Source organism: Gekko japonicus, unplaced genomic scaffold (genome assembly GCF_001447785.1).
Source record: "Gekko japonicus isolate JY-2015 unplaced genomic scaffold, Gekko_japonicus_V1.1 scaffold1055, whole genome shotgun sequence".
Taxonomy (NCBI): domain Eukaryota; kingdom Metazoa; phylum Chordata; class Lepidosauria; order Squamata; family Gekkonidae; genus Gekko; species Gekko japonicus.
The window spans coordinates 607,230-624,150 of NW_015169808.1; the positions used below are offsets into that span (position 1 = coordinate 607,230).

Sequence of the window (16,921 nt, forward strand, 5' to 3'; positions counted from 1 at the left end):
CAAGCATCTTCATCAACGCCTATGAAGATTGGAGAGCAGACAATTAGAATTTTGAAAGATGTTCCATTTGAAATTCGAATGAAAAGGAAAGCATATAAAGGATTGACCTTATTCTTGCAGAACCATCAAATTAATTATCGCTGGTTGATTCCAGAAGGACTCATTTTCAAGTTCAAAGATAAAAGGGAGAAGATTGACTCCATTTTCAAAGCTCAAGACTTTTTGAAGAGGCACGCCAGCAAGGAGGAAGCAGCACTCGCCACATGGGAGGAAATGGACAGCGACAGAGACAGCGGATCGGAGGGGGAAGTTAAGACCCCGGAGGACAAAGGAGCAGGGAAGGGTCCTTCATACAACCTGAGAGACGTGAAAGGGAGGCTGCCCAGACCATGAAGACGAGTTCGGAAAGCGCATGAAAAAGACTTTACTAACAAAAACCAGAGGGACACTACTAATCTATTAACAGGGTTTTTTAATTTTCTTAACAGATAAAGATGAAAGACGATTGACAACTCGCAGAAGAAGCCAAAAGAAGATTTGTGTATTACTAATAAAAGATTAACATACTAATAATAAGATCACCCAAACTTTTCTTTATCCCACTATATACCTTCCTCTTTCTTTATTGAAAAATGAATAAACTCTCTCCTTTTTAGGAGAGTCAATTAAAAAAAAAACTGGTACAGAACTCAACAGGGTGACTGCTGAATGGCATAAGTCACCACAATTCTGTGTTTGGCTGTGCTTTCTTGTTGTTGTTGTTGTTGTTGTTAATTGGATTTGCCAACTTCCCTCCCCCAAAGGACCGGGCTCAGGGCAATGCACAAGACAATCATACAAAACATCAATAAAAACAGATTAAGACAGCGGTTAGAGATAGCACTGAAATTCCAATAGAGCTGCTGCCTCCCGGAGAAGGACAGGGAGGTGGGGGTGCCAAGATGTAACCATCGCTGTCCTCAACCGAATGCCTGGCATTACAAGCCCTGCAGAACTGTAACAAGTCCCGCAGGGCACGGATGTTATTCGGCAGAGCATTCCACCAGGTTTGGAGCCAGGGCAGAGAAACACCCTGGCTCTGGCTGGGGACAGCCAGCCGCCATTTTGAGGTGGTCAGAATTCCAGAAGTTCCCTCAGGCTGCAAAACCTTGGGGACCCCTGGCCTAGAGGAACACTTGTAGTAGATTAACACCCAACTTACAAGACATCCTGCACTGCCCCTGACAGCGTCTGTGTTTTGAGCTGAAATCCTAGCACATCTTGTACCAACTTCATTATATATTGGACTATTAAAATGCATGCTTTGAAAAGACTCATGTCAGATGCTTTTGGAAACTTAATTATTGCTCTGAACTGTAGTATTTAGTGTAATTTTTGTGTGAAAACACAACAGAGTGAAGCCATCTGTTTGATGCTAGATCTTATTAGCGTATAAGTAGTATAAGTAGTAGTGCTGTCATCCAGTTTGCAGGTGCCAATTGTTGAGGCATTTATGAACTCTGGCCTAGAGGATCCATTTATTTCTCAACTATCTATAGCAGAGTGCTCTACTAAAAACAAAAACAAAGAACAGTGACATCAGCTGCCCAACCCATTAGTCGTTTCCCTTGAGCTGCCTTACTTAAGAATAATGAAAGAGACAAAACTACAATGCAGAATTTTAATGGAACCATTAAGTCAATACACAGATGCAAATTACTAAAGATTTAACTATTTACCACTCACAACCCTCTTGCTTTCCTTAAAACATTGTTTTTTCAAGCCATATAATGGTTTTGTTTGCACAAGCTGTAAAACACTGATTGCCTTTATGAGAGCCAGTTTGGTGTAGTGGTTAAGACCGACAGACTCATCTTGAAAACCAGGTTTGATTCCCCACTCCTTCTCATGCAGCCATGGGTGACCTTGGGTCATTCACTGTTCTCTCAGAGCTTTTTCTCAAAAGAGCAGTTCTCAAAAGAGCTCTCTCAGCCCCACCTACCTCACAGGGTGTCTGTTGAGGGGAGAGGAAGGGAAGGAGATTGTAAGCTGCGCTGAGACTCCGAGTGAAGGGTGGGGTATAAATCCAATTCTCCTCCTCCTCCACATCATGAGGATGTGGAAATCAGTACATTATTGGATGTTCCATCCTACATATTCATTTTTGTTTTGTTCTCTAGAATAGTCCTTATTAGCGGCAGAAGATCCTTTTGTAGCATATTCTCAGTGCTGCCGTATCGGGACAGTAGCCACATTGGGTATGTATATATATATTTTTTAGTTTTTTGAATGTACATTGTGTGACACATGCACAGTTCAATTCCATAGTTGTCATTTTAACAAAACAATAGATTGATTTATTTAGAAGTTATTCATCTGTGATAAGTTATTTGTATTGGCATATGGAGACCCCAAAGAACGCAATGAAACTTTTGTGTGTTCTCCAGCATTTGAGATCTGCGGTCTGCCTTATTGGACTGCAAGTGGCGTGTAGCCCTGCACTGTGGCTAGAAATAAATTACCTTTGAGATAATGAAAGTCCTGTTCTTATTAATTAATGGTTTTTGAGTAGAAGAAAATGCTTGATCAAAATTCACATTATCTGGGTTATCAAAACACAGGATAGGATTTAAAGATTCTTTGCATTCAACTCAGTGTGAAATCTAGCATAAAACATGGTTCAGAACAAAAAGCTAGGTACTTAGAACATGTGTGGACCTTCTGCGGAACCTAAATATTGCTTTTTTGGTCCCTCCTTTTTCAAATAATTCTTTAGATACTTATCCTATGGCCTATTTTGCTGCTGGAGCACTTGAGATCAATGCTTATGCAGTAGTACCACAACTCAGAAGTAGCAGTAGCACAGGCATGTCCTTTGGTGGTGTAGCACTTATACTTCTCTGTCTCAACCCAGAAGGACTGTGGTAGTGCATATAGTGCCATTCAGTAGGGACGTGTGGATGGTAATGAGCAGTGTTCCATAGTAGCAGGAAACAGTACCTGGACTCCATGACACTCTGGCAGTTCCTACACCTGCTCTCTTGGGGGGTTACCATGTGTTAGGAAGTATCTCTTAGGAAGCATGCTATAACCAGTGAGCTTATTCTTGCCCATCAGCCATGGGGTATTGCACTGCAACTGTTTCTGCATTATCCGCTGGGGTGCAGGTTGTGTAAAGCATAGGACCATTCATATTTGGCCAGCAGTAGCCACTCCAGTAGGGTGGAGTGGCTGTTAGTCACCCTGAAATGTGTAGGGTGGAGTGGCTGTTAGTCACCCTGAAGCCTGTGGTTGTGCTCTGTGTATCCCTGACTTGCAGGTGGTTACACAAATATGACATCGTGCAGACACCATGGTGATATGCTATTGGCGTATTTGCAAGGTGCTTTACTAGTAGCAGCTGTTGAATAGGGAAGGTTGTACTACAGAGTAAGGACAGGGGGAACCAGTTGCAGTAGTCACAGCCAATGCTCCCTCTAAGCTGTGGAGTCTTGTGAGCAAAAATTCTCCTTTGTGAGCTACTGGCATCAAAGTTGTGAGCGAGCGATTTGGCTATTGCATAAATTGGTTTGCTCTGGAGTCATCCTTCCTGAGCTGAGGCAAAAATCTGTGAGCTAGCTCAGACTAACTCAGCTTAGAGGGAACAGTGGTCACAGCCATAGTAAGTGCCCCCTTCCTTTGCTTACGTGAGGCGGTATTTGTGTCTTGAGGTGGTGTATCTTCAAGAGGTTGGGGCAGTGCAGCATTAGACATATGCTACAGCATTTATTCTGTCCCGTGCCTGTTGGTGCTCGTGTGTTGTGCAAAGTTCTTTTCTCCAGTCCCTAATGTCTCCCTTTGTGTGTTCTACATGTAGTCCCATGTTACACACTCATCTGAGTTATGGATGTGCTGGCATGGGGTTAAGTAGTGATCTGGAGAGCTGTGATTGGCTGCAGTCACAAGTGAATGAGCATACGGCTGCATCCACATGCATACATCTGTTTGATTGTAAGAAGCAGCCAACATGTGTTCACTTCAAAAATAATACTAGGATTCAGTACCTAGATAAATGCTAAGTTTAAATTGTGCATTCAGTTGTATGCACATTCAGTATAACATAAGAATTACTTCATGCATGTATAAAGAAAAACCATGTGCACACTGTACACAGAAGCCCTGTATAGATGATCCACACATTCACTCAATGCATGAGGAGGTAGACATAAGCACGCTGGCTCTATTGCCGCACAATCGCTGAGTGGTGTGCATGGAGTTGAACACATGGAGGAAGCAACTGCTCATACACCCTCTCCCCATGATCAGCAACATTGCTTCTCCCCGGGAGGGGGTGTAAGTGCAGGTGCTTCCTTCGCACATTCCCTCCAGGCAGACCACTTAGTGTTCATGCAGAGGCAGGAGGGTGAGGCCAGCATGCTCATACCTGCTCTATCTCCCCATGCCGTGGGTGAACAAGTGGATGGATTATTTGCATAAATGTTCACTATAAGAGGTGTACAGGCTTATAGTCAGTATCCTGTGCTTTGCCAGAGTTTGGTGGCGTGATCGGTGACAGGGAGAAGAGCTTATATTTTCACACTTCAGGTGCTGTTTGGCAGTTTTAAAAGCTAAGGCAGCTTTGTCTCCAGTACAGTGTTGTGCTGAGGCAAGATGCAGGCTGGGTAGGTTTAGGATGCCAGCTAAGTTCCACTACACTCTCAAGGCACCCCTGACATTGCCAATTTCTAACCCAACTCTGGGTTGGCAGCATGACTTGGCATATCTTCTACTTACACCAGTGTAGAGTTTAGTTACCATTCTAAGCTGTTCAGAGGCCAGCTTAAGATAGTGTGTCAGAAGATTCCAGGTCATTCCTAAAGAGCTGCCATGAAGGGACAGACATGTATATGACCTTCTCTGTTGCTGTCACTGTTTCAGCAGAGGGTAAGAAGAAGCTTTATACCCCCCCCCCCCCAAGAATCTTAGCAGCTTTGTGGGGAGGTTTGCAGTCATAGAGTATTTCCTCCATAAGAATGTATTTCTAAGCCTCACAAGTGAATTCTGTGGCCCTTTGGCTGTATTGAGTACTTTTTGTGTGAAAAATTAAAGATGAACATTACATCCTTGGTTTTTCCATTCTGGGATTTCAGCACTGACATAAATGACATTAGTACTACATGCAAATACTGTATTATATGCCACAGCTGCATTCAAGAAGCTCTAAATTACTCTTCATGTGAAATTATTGTGCAGAGACATAGTAAGGTCTAGGTAATTGGGAGATGTTGATAACCAAGGTTTGTATAATAATGGTTTTCTTGAATGGAATGCTGAATGTGTTTAATGAGAAACAATTCAATGCAGGTGTAAGGAAATATGCTGTAATCAGTCAAAGAGATTTCCTTGCTCGACTTTTGCCTTCAAAATACAAAAGTACAATGGTACAGCAGTGTTCTCTTGTACAGATATAATTTAGCAGTGTTGTGTCGCCCCCCCGCCAACTCCCTAAACTTTGTTGATCCTATGATATGTTGTTCAGTTGCACAGTCGAGTCCGACTCTTTGCGACCCCATGGACCGCATCATGCCAGGCCCTCCTGTCTTCTGCCATCCTCTGGAGTTTGCTTAATTTCATGCTCATTACATCGATGACACTGTCTAACCATCTCATCTTTTGCTGTCCCCTTCTTCTTTTACCTTCAATCTTTCCCAGCATCAGAGTCTTCTCCAGTGAGTCCTCCCTTCTCATTTGGTGTATGAGGTTAAAAATAAATAACCAAGAGTAGAACTCAGTATTGTCCTGGCTTCTTCAAAGATTATGAAACCAAATTCTTACTACACATTACTAGTGTTTTATGACAAATGCATTAATTAACATTCCCATTTTGGTAAGAGAAGATGAACTGAAGTTCATATGGGTTAGGTCTTGTCAGCATGAGTTGAGTGATGGCATGTCTAGGGAAGAAACCATGCTCAAATTATAATAATTACTCAAATGTTTCATAGCCTTTGGTTGGCTCCTACCAGCTTTTCTGCAAGTAGAAGAGGGTGGAGGGCCCTGTTTTTGACCACTGAAAAGATTATGCTGGAGACTGTGGGACTGCATAGGCCAAAGGCAAGGTGTGGGGGAATGGAGCTGCAGAGAGGGAAGGAGTTGAGTGAGATTAAGCAGAGATGTTAGTGTAATCAAACCTTTTGGAAGTGACAGATGTGTGTCACAGGCCGCTAAAACTCCATTACTGCATTAGTTAGCCAACTACTGCCTTGCAAGATTAGCAGTGACAGTGACATCCTCAGCAATCTGTTTTAAGTCCATTGGAAGTCGGTGGGTTCAAAAGGGTATATCTCTGCTTAGGCTTGCACTGCAAGAGGTTTTTTTTGCATGAAATATGAAATAGGGGATACTTTTCTGATTAATCCTCATCAGTCCTCTCGTATGATGTCAGAGCACTTGATTTATAAATAGCATTGGGTTTTGAGGCTTCTGTCACTGTGAGGAGGTTTTGCTTTCTATTTTGTTTTTAACTCTGGTTAATATTTAATTGTCTCTTAAATTATTCACATGGTGAAGAGTTCAGCTGTTGCCACTTAAAGAGTGAATGCCCAGCAAGACTCCCGCATGAGTTTTCATTATAGATCTGCATCTGCATTTAAGTAATTGAATAAATGTGCTTCTCTTGAAATAATTATGCAAATCAGTGTTTGATTAAGGGTCTTTTGGTTTTTGTTTGTTATCTGAATGGCAGTACAGATCTGTATATTTTAGGGTTAACCAGATTAACAAAATTTTCATCTGTAAATTTTTAACAAAACACTAAATAGGAATCTTCTGTTTCAAGAAAAACAAAATTAACACCATTATTTCATGGAGCATAGTCTACATATCATATTCCTTTATGGCCAACATGATAAAAGAGCTCCCTCAAAACTATAGGATATTTTTGTGGTGCTGATCAGATTATAAGAAGAAGAAGAGAAGAGATTGGATTTATACCCCGCCCTTCACTACCCAAAGGTGTCTCAGAGCGGCTTACAAACTCCTTTCCCTTCCCCTCCCCACAACAGACACCCTGTGAGGTGGGTGGGGCTGAGAGAACTCTGACACAAACTGCTCTTTTTCAAGGACAGCTGTGCCAGAGCTTGTGACTTGACCCAAGGTCACATCAGCAGGTGCACGTGGAGAAGTGGGGAATCAAACCCGGTTCTCCCAGATTAGAGTCCGCACACTTAACCACTACACCAAACTTCTTAACATTCATACAACAAACAAGTAAGAGAGCTTATAAAATCTTTGTATTTGCAATTGAAGCATATTGAATATTTTAATTGTATTCTACTGACACCAGTGAAAATTCAATATAATAGGGTAGATCCTCATCCACTGTTTTTCCCTTGACCATTACTTGTACTGAAGCTTTACTTTCAGCAAAATAGGAACAGCACAGCAGCACTTGTTACAGGCAGATAAACATTTGGTGAAATGTCTACAGTTTAGCCATTCTAATTCTTCTCTTTGCCTAAATTACATAAATGCAGCTATGATGTGCTGTTATGGCTATTTGCCTGAGAAATTATGCATTACTGTTAAGAAATCTTATTTTTCTTGTCAAGCAGTGGTTATTTATGCATTACAGGTCTCTCTTTTATCACGGTGTAAGAAAGGACGTATTCATTAGTTGGAACTTGCTCACTTCAGAAAATAATTACGATCTTCCTGTTGAGCAGATGTTGAATTCCCTTTAAAATATGATAATTAGTGAAGATAAGCCTGTTGTGTCACAGATTCACAGAAATGTCCATCAAGGCAGAGCAAACATCCATTAATTTAAAAAATCCTGAGAATTAAAAAATAAAACTGGCATCTTTATAACAGGAATGTATGTTTTGAACAGGATTAAAATAAACATCAGTGCAGTAGCACTGTCCCATAATAAACCAAAAATTAAGTGAAATATAATTTCTAAATGATGTAAGCGCCAGCAATTGTGTTAAAAGCTTACCCATTTTGTACCTACTCCACAGAACCATCAATTTGTGTTATTTTCTAGAAGCCACCTCTGAGGAAAATACATCTGTGGTAAAGCAAGCCCTTTCCAGTTCAGTACTTCTGTTGTATTTTCACATGTAGCCTTGACCTAGTTTAAATTGACAGTGTTGTTTTTCTACAGTATATTTAAAATCTTGCAACATTTTACATGATTTTGTAAAAAAAAAAAACACCTGTAGTGTGTTCTAGGGATGTAAAGTTTGAAAAACCAGAAGAAATCAGGAGGAAAACACAGTAAAAAAAAATCCATGTAAATATTGGAAATCTGCATAGCTCTGACAAAAACTTCAATAAAATATTTTTGTTTTTGGAATGAGGGAAATGCTTTTTATTAAAATCAGATTCTACTCACTCGGAATGTATACTACAAAGATTTTTTCGAAAGCAGTCTTCAGTATTAGAGAATGATCATTGTGTGTACACTTGTAGAAATATACAACCTGTTTTTAAGGATGTTCTATTGTTTAAATGTGACTAATTTTTAAACTCTGTATCCAAATATAAATCTAGTTCTATGAGACTCTTTCTATCCAAATAATACTTTTGTTTGTGTAGTACAGAATTCATAATTCTGTTTTCAACTTTTGGTTTTTCTACCACTCAGATGGCAAAAAATAAGTTACATGTGCTAATAGCATGGGATGCAGCTAGGGTTGCCAAATCTTGAAAACGGACCAGCGGGGGAGCGTCCGCCTCCGGGGCCGGGGAGGAATTCCGCCGTACCGGGGGGGTTGGCAGCCCTAGATGCAGCACAGAATCCGCCCTCCCATCTCATATTGGGTATGTTTGCCATTTTGCTGGTGGAAAAACAAGGTATCTATATGGCAAATTGTGTAATATATGCTACAAATTAAATATTGCATTTTGTGTTGTGAAAACAGTAAAGTACATTTAGGTTTGATTTTAAAAAGGAAGGCTTCCATCTTACTTAAAATTGCCCCCCCCCCGGGGGGGGGTGATTTTCACTGTCTGATGTTTTCCTTTGGCAGTGTAAACCCCCCCCCCCAAATGCTGCTTCTGATGGGAGATCCCTAGGAATCACTTGCAGAAACCAACATTTACTCCTCCTTGTGCCCATGGAAAATCTAGGCTGGATCCAAGCTGTACTTTGCATATATTTTCCTCATAACAATGTCAGTGTAAGATTTTCACAAAAGTTTTTTCACAAATTTTCAGAGAGCCAGTTTGGTGTAGTGGTTAAATGTGCAGACTCTAATCTGGGAGCACCGGGTTTGATTCCCCACTCCTCCACTTGCACCTGGCTGGATGACCTTGGGCAAGCTGTAGTTCTGATGGTGCAGTTTCTGTCAGAGCTTTCTCAGCCCCACCTACCTCTGTTGTGGGGAGGGGAAGGGAAAAGGAATCTGTAAGCCGCTCTGAGACACCTTTGGGTAGTGTAGGGTGAGGTATAAATCCAATCTCTTCTTCTTCTACTTTATCTAAATTTTCTAAAATACACATTTGCTTCAAGCAAAAATTATTATTTCTAGGCCTCTTCTAAACACAGAAGGATGCATTAAACCAATATTTGTATATTTAATCAAGAGAACACATTTTTCGGGTTTAGCATGACATGTGATGAAGTGAGATCTGATGTCACAAAAGCTTGTGTTGGAATAATTTTGTTAGTTTTTAAAGTACTACAGGGTTTCTATTTTATTATTCAGGGTGTTTTTCTGTATGCATGGGAATCCTCATTTTAGTGGAGGGAGGCATATTCATGTTGTAAGTTTGAAGCACATGGGAAACCTTAGTGAAGTAGAGGAAACCCATGAATGCACTGGAGTTCCTGCTAGGGATGCCAACCTCCAGGTGGGACCTGGAGATCCCCCAGAATTACAGCTCATCTCCAGACTATAGAGATCAGTTCCCCTGGAGAAAATGGATGCTTTGGAGGGTGGACTCTATGGCATTGTACTCCACTGAGGTCCCTGTCCTCCCCAGGCTCCATCTCCAAATACCCAGAATTTTTGCCAACCCTAACCCCCACCCCCATCTCCTGCCAGTGGACTTGGCAGCCCTAGTTCCTGCACTTCCTTTAAAAAACCTCTGGATCAGGTGAAGGGCATACAGTGTTACTTCGCAAACAGAATTTTGGAGGCTCAAGGAAGAATGTTTACTTTGGAGAGTGAAATTAAATCACTAATGTTTTCTAAGGATAATAGTATGGCGAAATGCATATTTCAATTGTATTTATTGTATCAAATCTTTACACTGTATCAATGTACAAATCATAATTTTCTTAATCCGTGAACACCAGATTATACTTTTAAAAGTTTGATATAGGTTTGAAGGTCATGAAAATTAGAACCTAAATTAGTCCTAATTTCTAAACATTCTGTGTTGGGTGGCCTTGTTGCATTCTTCACCTTCCTTTTTTATTGTATGTGCATGTGTGTGTGTGTGAAGATGCAAATATATTACATTATGTATAATCATGTATAGTTTACTGGCACTGAAATGATAGCCCTTAATCTTCAGGTTTGTTTGTAATCTTCAGTATTTTTCCAAAGAGACCCTCTCTGCATAATGAATTATTTTCTTCTTTGTGTTCAAGGGAGGGGACAGAGTAGTCCATGCTGTTGCATGATCTAATTCAAAACGTATCAACCTTGCTTCTTAGGGATATGAAAACAGAAGGTGGAAGACAGTGCTATTCTACTGCGGGGGTTTGTTTGAAAGATATAGTTGGCCTGGAAGGTGTGGAATTAGGAGCAAATGGGAAGGTAAGAGGCTTATCCTACCAAAGTAAAACCTCCTCAGCCAAATTTAACATACTCACATTAGGGAAGGAGCTCAGGGAAAAGTAAAATGACAATTAATATTCTCCAAATCTTTTAGGAAACAATGGCTTTTAAAACAAATTTAGAACACAGCTCATAAAATATGTTTACATGGGTCCCTTCTGAATAACGTTGTTCTTTCCTAGACTGTTTCTTACACCCAGTTTCTGTTTCCAACAAATGCCCTGGGAGCACGGAGAAACACAATAGACTCCACCACATCTTTCTCACAGTTTCGCAATGCAAGCCATCGTAGCCTTTCTTTGGGAAGGGCGAACAGCACTCAAGGAAGCATTGATGCAGGTAATACTTCAGAATGTGCACGAATGAAACTTTGGACTAACTATCCCTTTGTGGGAGTGACACAGTGAAGACACCTTTGCATACATCCCACAAACCTCCATCCATCTTTTCCCTAGCACACGAGATCTAGCTAGACCCAACAGTTTCTTACTATCCCACGTCATATTAATGTAAGCTGTTGCTTGCAACTGCTTATGGCCAGAGGTGCAGAGCACCCTGGAATTGTTGCAGCTGTACCAAACAATAGCAAACAATGCCAGCTCTTTTTGCATGATCTGCAGTGCCTCCAAGCCCATTCACACCTGTACCTTTCTCACTAGATCCTGCACGTATTGTTTTGTCTCCAGTAAAGCCACTTGCAATGTACTTCTTGTTTTAAAAGAATTACACCAACTGCCATGTTATTTCCTAGTACAGCTGCTTTGAACTTCATAAATTACTTTATGATAATTCAGGTAGGAACCGTGCTGTCCTCTCCCATCTGCATCTTCTTGCTAGTTTTATTAAATTAAATTAAATACTTGCTTGGGGGGGGGGGTTGCTTCAGTACTTGACGCGACCTCACCCATTGCTAAATTGCCACTGAAAACCACATCACTGTTCACATGCAGCCTCCACCTTCTGTCTCAGATATACACTTCTAGTGTGGAATGCACAGGAAAAGCCTGTGTTAATTAAACTGTAGGCTTTACTGCTGTAACTGGGTCTCATCTACTACCATATATGTTTAGTTATTTGCTTTGGTTGTTATAGGGAGTGACCTTGGAGATTATATTGAATACGACCCTAATCTTTTAGATGATCCTCAGTGGCCATGTGGGAAGCACAAGCGGGTATTAATATTCCCTTCATATATGGTAAGTAATATTTGATTGTAGTAGTAAAAGATTGAATTTCAGCCATAGGCTGTTTATAACTTTGAAGTCATATTTGGTCTGTTTTACATATATTTTACATATGTGTAGGAGCTGCAGTGGCTCAAGTGGGTAAGACGCTGAACTGCAGGCTGTGGAAGGTCGGTAGTTCAGCAGTTCGAGACCCGAGTGTGCCGCATGACGGAGTGAGCTCCCGTCTCTAGTTCCAGCTCCTGCCAACCTAGCAGTTCAAAAGCAAGAAATTGCAAGTAGATAAATAGGTACCACTTCGGTGGGAAGGTAACAGCGTTCCGTGCGCCTTGGTGTTTAGTCATGTCTTCGGACAGCGCTGGCTCTTCGGCTTTGAAACGGAGATGAGCACCGCAACCCTAGAGTCGGATTCAGCTGGCTTTCGAGCAAGGGAACCTTTACCTTTTACCTTTACATATATTTGTATTGAAAACAACCAATCAGAATCTTGTGTTTTAAATTACAGGGTTTGCCTTTTGGAAATGTAAAAGTAAACCAGTGTGGATCAATGGAAGCATAAATGCCTTTAATGCTGTTTTTTGTTTGTTTGTTTTTGTTTCCTCTAGACATCAGATGAGAAGGTTGTCATTTACTGCTTTATTATTTTTCTCCTCCTCTTCATTCTGCTGCTTGTATCCCACTTCAGCCTGGTGGCTGAGAGAATGAGCTCCAGTTCAAATCTCACTCCTGTCTTCTGCAAGAAGACAGTCTCTTTTAGCCGCAGCCTTCCATCTGCGATACTGGCAGAACAATACTTGCTCTGATTTTCTCTATATCTTAGAGATGCTTCAGAAGATCTCTCTGCTGGCTGGTGCAAGCTCACTTCTCTTCCTGCATGGCAAGTGTCATGTGGAATGAGAAGTCTCATAGAAGATAGTTAGAGCAGCAGCTTCTGTGACCAGAAATGTCCCCATGCGCATCATGCTTCTTACATGGAAGTTCCACTGTGTCTTCCATAGCTAATAGGGAGGGCTGATTCAAATAGCATCCCAGTGGTATGCTTGCTTCCAGTAAGCCAAATCATATGACTGCTTCTATAATTGTTTCCCCAAACAGATAAAATATTGTAAGTGTAGTAATAATAATAATAATAATGCAATGCTGTCCTTACTAGGATGGGAGAAATGCTGCTGTAGAATGTAGGAGACAGGACAGCATTGCCATCATCGTCCTTGTGACTTTTTGATGTACAAATTAGACTCCACGTACATCAAGAGGGCAGACGTATGAGTAAACAAAGGTGGCTGCTGCTTTCGTGATGTCTAATCTGACCCCCAAAGAGACTGAATACAGTAGCTGACTGGACTGAACGGAATACAGCTTTAATTACTGTATTTCACAAGTGGGCAGAGCTGAGAGTGGCCCTTGTGTCGGCATGGAACATTTTGTTCTCTGTGTGTTGAGCTCCGGCTTGTAATTAAACTTTCATTAGTTGGCAGGCTTTTGTCATTAGAGCTTGGCAGCTGCAGTCTTGTAGAAATTATTTTCCCTTATGGGTGTGGACAGAAATCAAGTGAAAAGGGCATGTGGGGTGGGGGGGGTAGGGATGCACAAAAGAGGAATAAAATGTACGGGGTAATTGGAACAAGCGGCTGTGTAAACCCATTTTTCTCCATTGTGTTCAGAACATAGCAGCAGTGAACTGTTGTTTTTGTTCTAGCCTTCTGATTAGGACCTTGATGGCAGAATAGGGGCAAGACTGACCAAATGGGGACTGCATAATGTGGTTTAAGAGAAAAGAGGTACTGGTAAATCGGTTGTGGCTTTGTTATTTTGTTGGTAATTGATTGGCTTAAATATATACATTTGGGTGATAATCGTCAAGACCACCAAGAAAGCAAAATTCGTACCTGGGAGTGGGCCTAGGGTCAGATGCGACCAACTTTCCCTCTGGTAAAAAAGGGAGGGGGCAGCATTGTAAATCGCCCAGAGAATGGGCGACTCAGAAATGTAATAAATAATAATAATAATAATTGCCCAGTTTCCTTCCTCTGAGCCGAGTTTCCTTCCCCTTGTGGCTTTTGGCCTGTATGTTCCCACGTTTGTCAAGCATAACTTTTTGGGGTGTTAGAAGGGGGCCTTTCTTCCCTCTTGCACTAGTGATAGGATCCAACTGATGGAGTATACTATACCAGAAATACTAAGGATGCCTTTCAGTCTGAAATTTGTTTTTTGTGAATGTGCTTATAAGAGAAGAGAGGGAACTGCATAAAACATTTGAACAGCGGGTATATTTTCCAGTTACTGTCCTATTAGAAAGTGCACATTGTATATTTTCCTGAAGTTTGTAGTCTCTGATGTCTTTGAGGAAACCTCAAAGGCATTTACAAAAAAAGGGCAGGACAAGCCCCTCCCATCCCTACTCGCTATCTTCTTGGTCGTGTGCTTTGTTTCGATGGATAGTTCAGTATTCTGCTCCATCTGGTTGCTGACCAGTATCCTAATGTTGTTATCTCTGTGCAAGACTACTCATCCTATCAGCGTGTGACACGGAAAATACAGTATAACATTTTACAATCTGGCCATAATGTTGAACAAAGGAGAGAGCGTGTGATTGGACTGTACCATGCAATGGCTTTTGAAAAGCTACATACTCCTGGGTACTGATGCAGCCAAATATAATGCCAGTATCACGGAGCTTCTCTTTTGAGAGGCTGACATGTTCTTTAAAAAGTGATGATAAGTTTAATTAATCATTTTAAATTTAATCAGTCATTTCATTCATTTAGGCACAGCTCTATTGAGGAATTGTGCATTGTATGGTTTAGAATTACATAAAAAGGAGTGTAGAAAAGGAAAGTCAGATTAGTCTAATCAAATATTTGCAGTTTTTAAAACTAATTCTGTGGCTTTGAACAACATTCATCCTGAGCTGCTCTTGACTTCAAGTTATTGGTTGTTTCTGTCATTTATTTGTTGTTTCTATCATTTATGTTTCCTTGTGTTGTTTCTATCATTTATTTGTTGTTTCTATCTTTTTTTGTTTGTTGTTTCTATCATTTATGTTTCCTTGGGCCCTCCATGGCACTGTAGGATTCTGCTGTGCTCTTTCTCTCTCTCACTTTGCCCCACCCAAAAGGAGGTGCCACCAAATGAGCGTCTTGTTTCTTTCTTTTTTCTGAATTGGAGAACCACATGACCGAGCCCAGGGAAGCAGGATTTTCCACCTTTTATCAGAGCTTCTTTCCTGAAGAACAAAGTTTGAGTCCAGTGGCACCTTTAAGACCAACAAAGTTTAATTTGGGGTATAAGCTTTTGTGTGCATGCATACTTCTGTATTACCATATTTTCTCAAAAGGAAGGCAATGTAAGATGACCCCCACTCAAAGTTATACACCTCACCCCCTGAAACATTTTGTACATTGTAAGCAAATGTAAAAATACCCCCTTTTTATGGCATATTGGGGGGGGGGACCTAGTCTTCCATTGGAGCAAATACTGTACTAACGATGGCAACACAGAACGATTGTTCCCTACATTCGTTTAAATATTTGACACTTCGTACTATCCTGATATCTTTGGTAAGGCAAATCTCCCATTAAGGGTTAATGGTTACATGTTTTAATTTTCATCTCCAAGCTAAATTAATGTAAATAATTTATTTAAATTCACAACTGGTTTGATGTACCACTATCAATCTTTTGAAGTGGATGGTTGGTTGAACTGTAAATAGGTTCAACCGTTGCAGTGTGGCTGCACCAGTATTACCCAGTTTGGTGTAGAGGTTAAGACTCTAATCTGGGAGAACCAGGTTTGATTCCCCACTGCAGCTGCTCGTGTGACTTTGGGTCAGTCACAGTTCTCTTGGAGTTGTTCTCTCAAGGGCAGTTCTTGAAAGAGCTCTCTCAGCCCCACCTACCTCACAGGGTGTCTTTTGTGGGAGGGGAAGGGAAAGGAGATTGTAAACCGCTTGTGAGACTCCTTAAAGTAGTGAAGGGCGGACTGTAAATCCAATCTCATCATCATCATCATCATCTTCATTGTCTTCTTCTTCTTCTTCCCTTTTATGTTCCTGGCAGAATCTCTGTGCCTTTAACACCTGCCGTACAAGGCAGAAGTGCAACAGGGTTTGGCTGCCAATAAACATTCTTCTCAGACTAGGGCAGATGATCTGTAATGAGTCATAACAAAACCTTCTGTTGCGGAGAGAAGCAACACAAATTTTTAAAAATACATTTTCTGCCACTTCTGTCATGCGTACAAAATGGCAATGATTAGTGGAGATAAGCCATTTCAGTATAATTAACAGCAAACTGTTCAGTGTTATGTATAGCGCCTTAACGATAATGCAGACTCTCGATACCATAACAGAGTCCAATCACACAGAACTGATTTATGGAAAACACTTAGAGGCTGTGAACACTTTATTAATGATGGCACTTCTCTGCTTCCATGCGGAGGCACCAAATGTTTCTTTATTGCCTCAGTACAGTGAAGCATAAATTATTCAGGTTGCCTTTTACAGTGGTGTGGTTTTTTTTGGGGGGGGGTTGATAAAAGTAATCCCCAAGACTGTGTTTAAAATTCTGTCACAGACCTAGGCACATAAACTATTCATTACACCCATGGAGCATAGATCCACAGTGGGAAGGCAGCTATTCAAGAGAACATGAGCCAGAAGACCCGGCATTGGTTTTGTTATGTTTCTTGAAAATAGATTTCCTGATGTAGAGTTTGCTGCTTGCCTGGGTTGAGTAACAGCTGTCCTTGGTGAACACTAGAGTGGCAAACAGTAGCTATTGCACACCGTCTGGGCATTCTCTTTCTTTCTGTGGAGACCTGTGCCTGTAGGAGTCACGGTATTGAGTGAAAATAATAAAGTATTACGTAATTGTAATCTCTTCTAGTCTTGCAGAGTTAGTAGCAGGATGGGTTATGAATATATTTTGAAAATTAGGGAATGACGGTAATGGATAATCAAGTGCCCCAGCTCTAGAAGCTGTATAG

General features: G+C 41.0%; 1 protein-coding gene across 1 annotated transcript in view; it reads left to right on the forward strand.

Annotated features, from left to right (window-relative positions):
- CABLES1 (Cdk5 and Abl enzyme substrate 1) overlaps nucleotides 1-16,921 on the forward strand; it is a gene marked incomplete at its 5' end in the record, with an annotated part of 89,598 nt that overhangs the window by 65,440 nt on the left and 7,237 nt on the right. Inside the window, 4 exons of the mRNA XM_015417141.1 lie at nucleotides 2,160-2,237; nucleotides 10,628-10,730; nucleotides 10,934-11,090; nucleotides 11,844-11,947. Coding sequence (XP_015272627.1) covers nucleotides 2,160-2,237; nucleotides 10,628-10,730; nucleotides 10,934-11,090; nucleotides 11,844-11,947 — 442 coding nt within the window. The remainder of the gene's footprint in view (nucleotides 1-2,159; nucleotides 2,238-10,627; nucleotides 10,731-10,933; nucleotides 11,091-11,843; nucleotides 11,948-16,921) is intronic.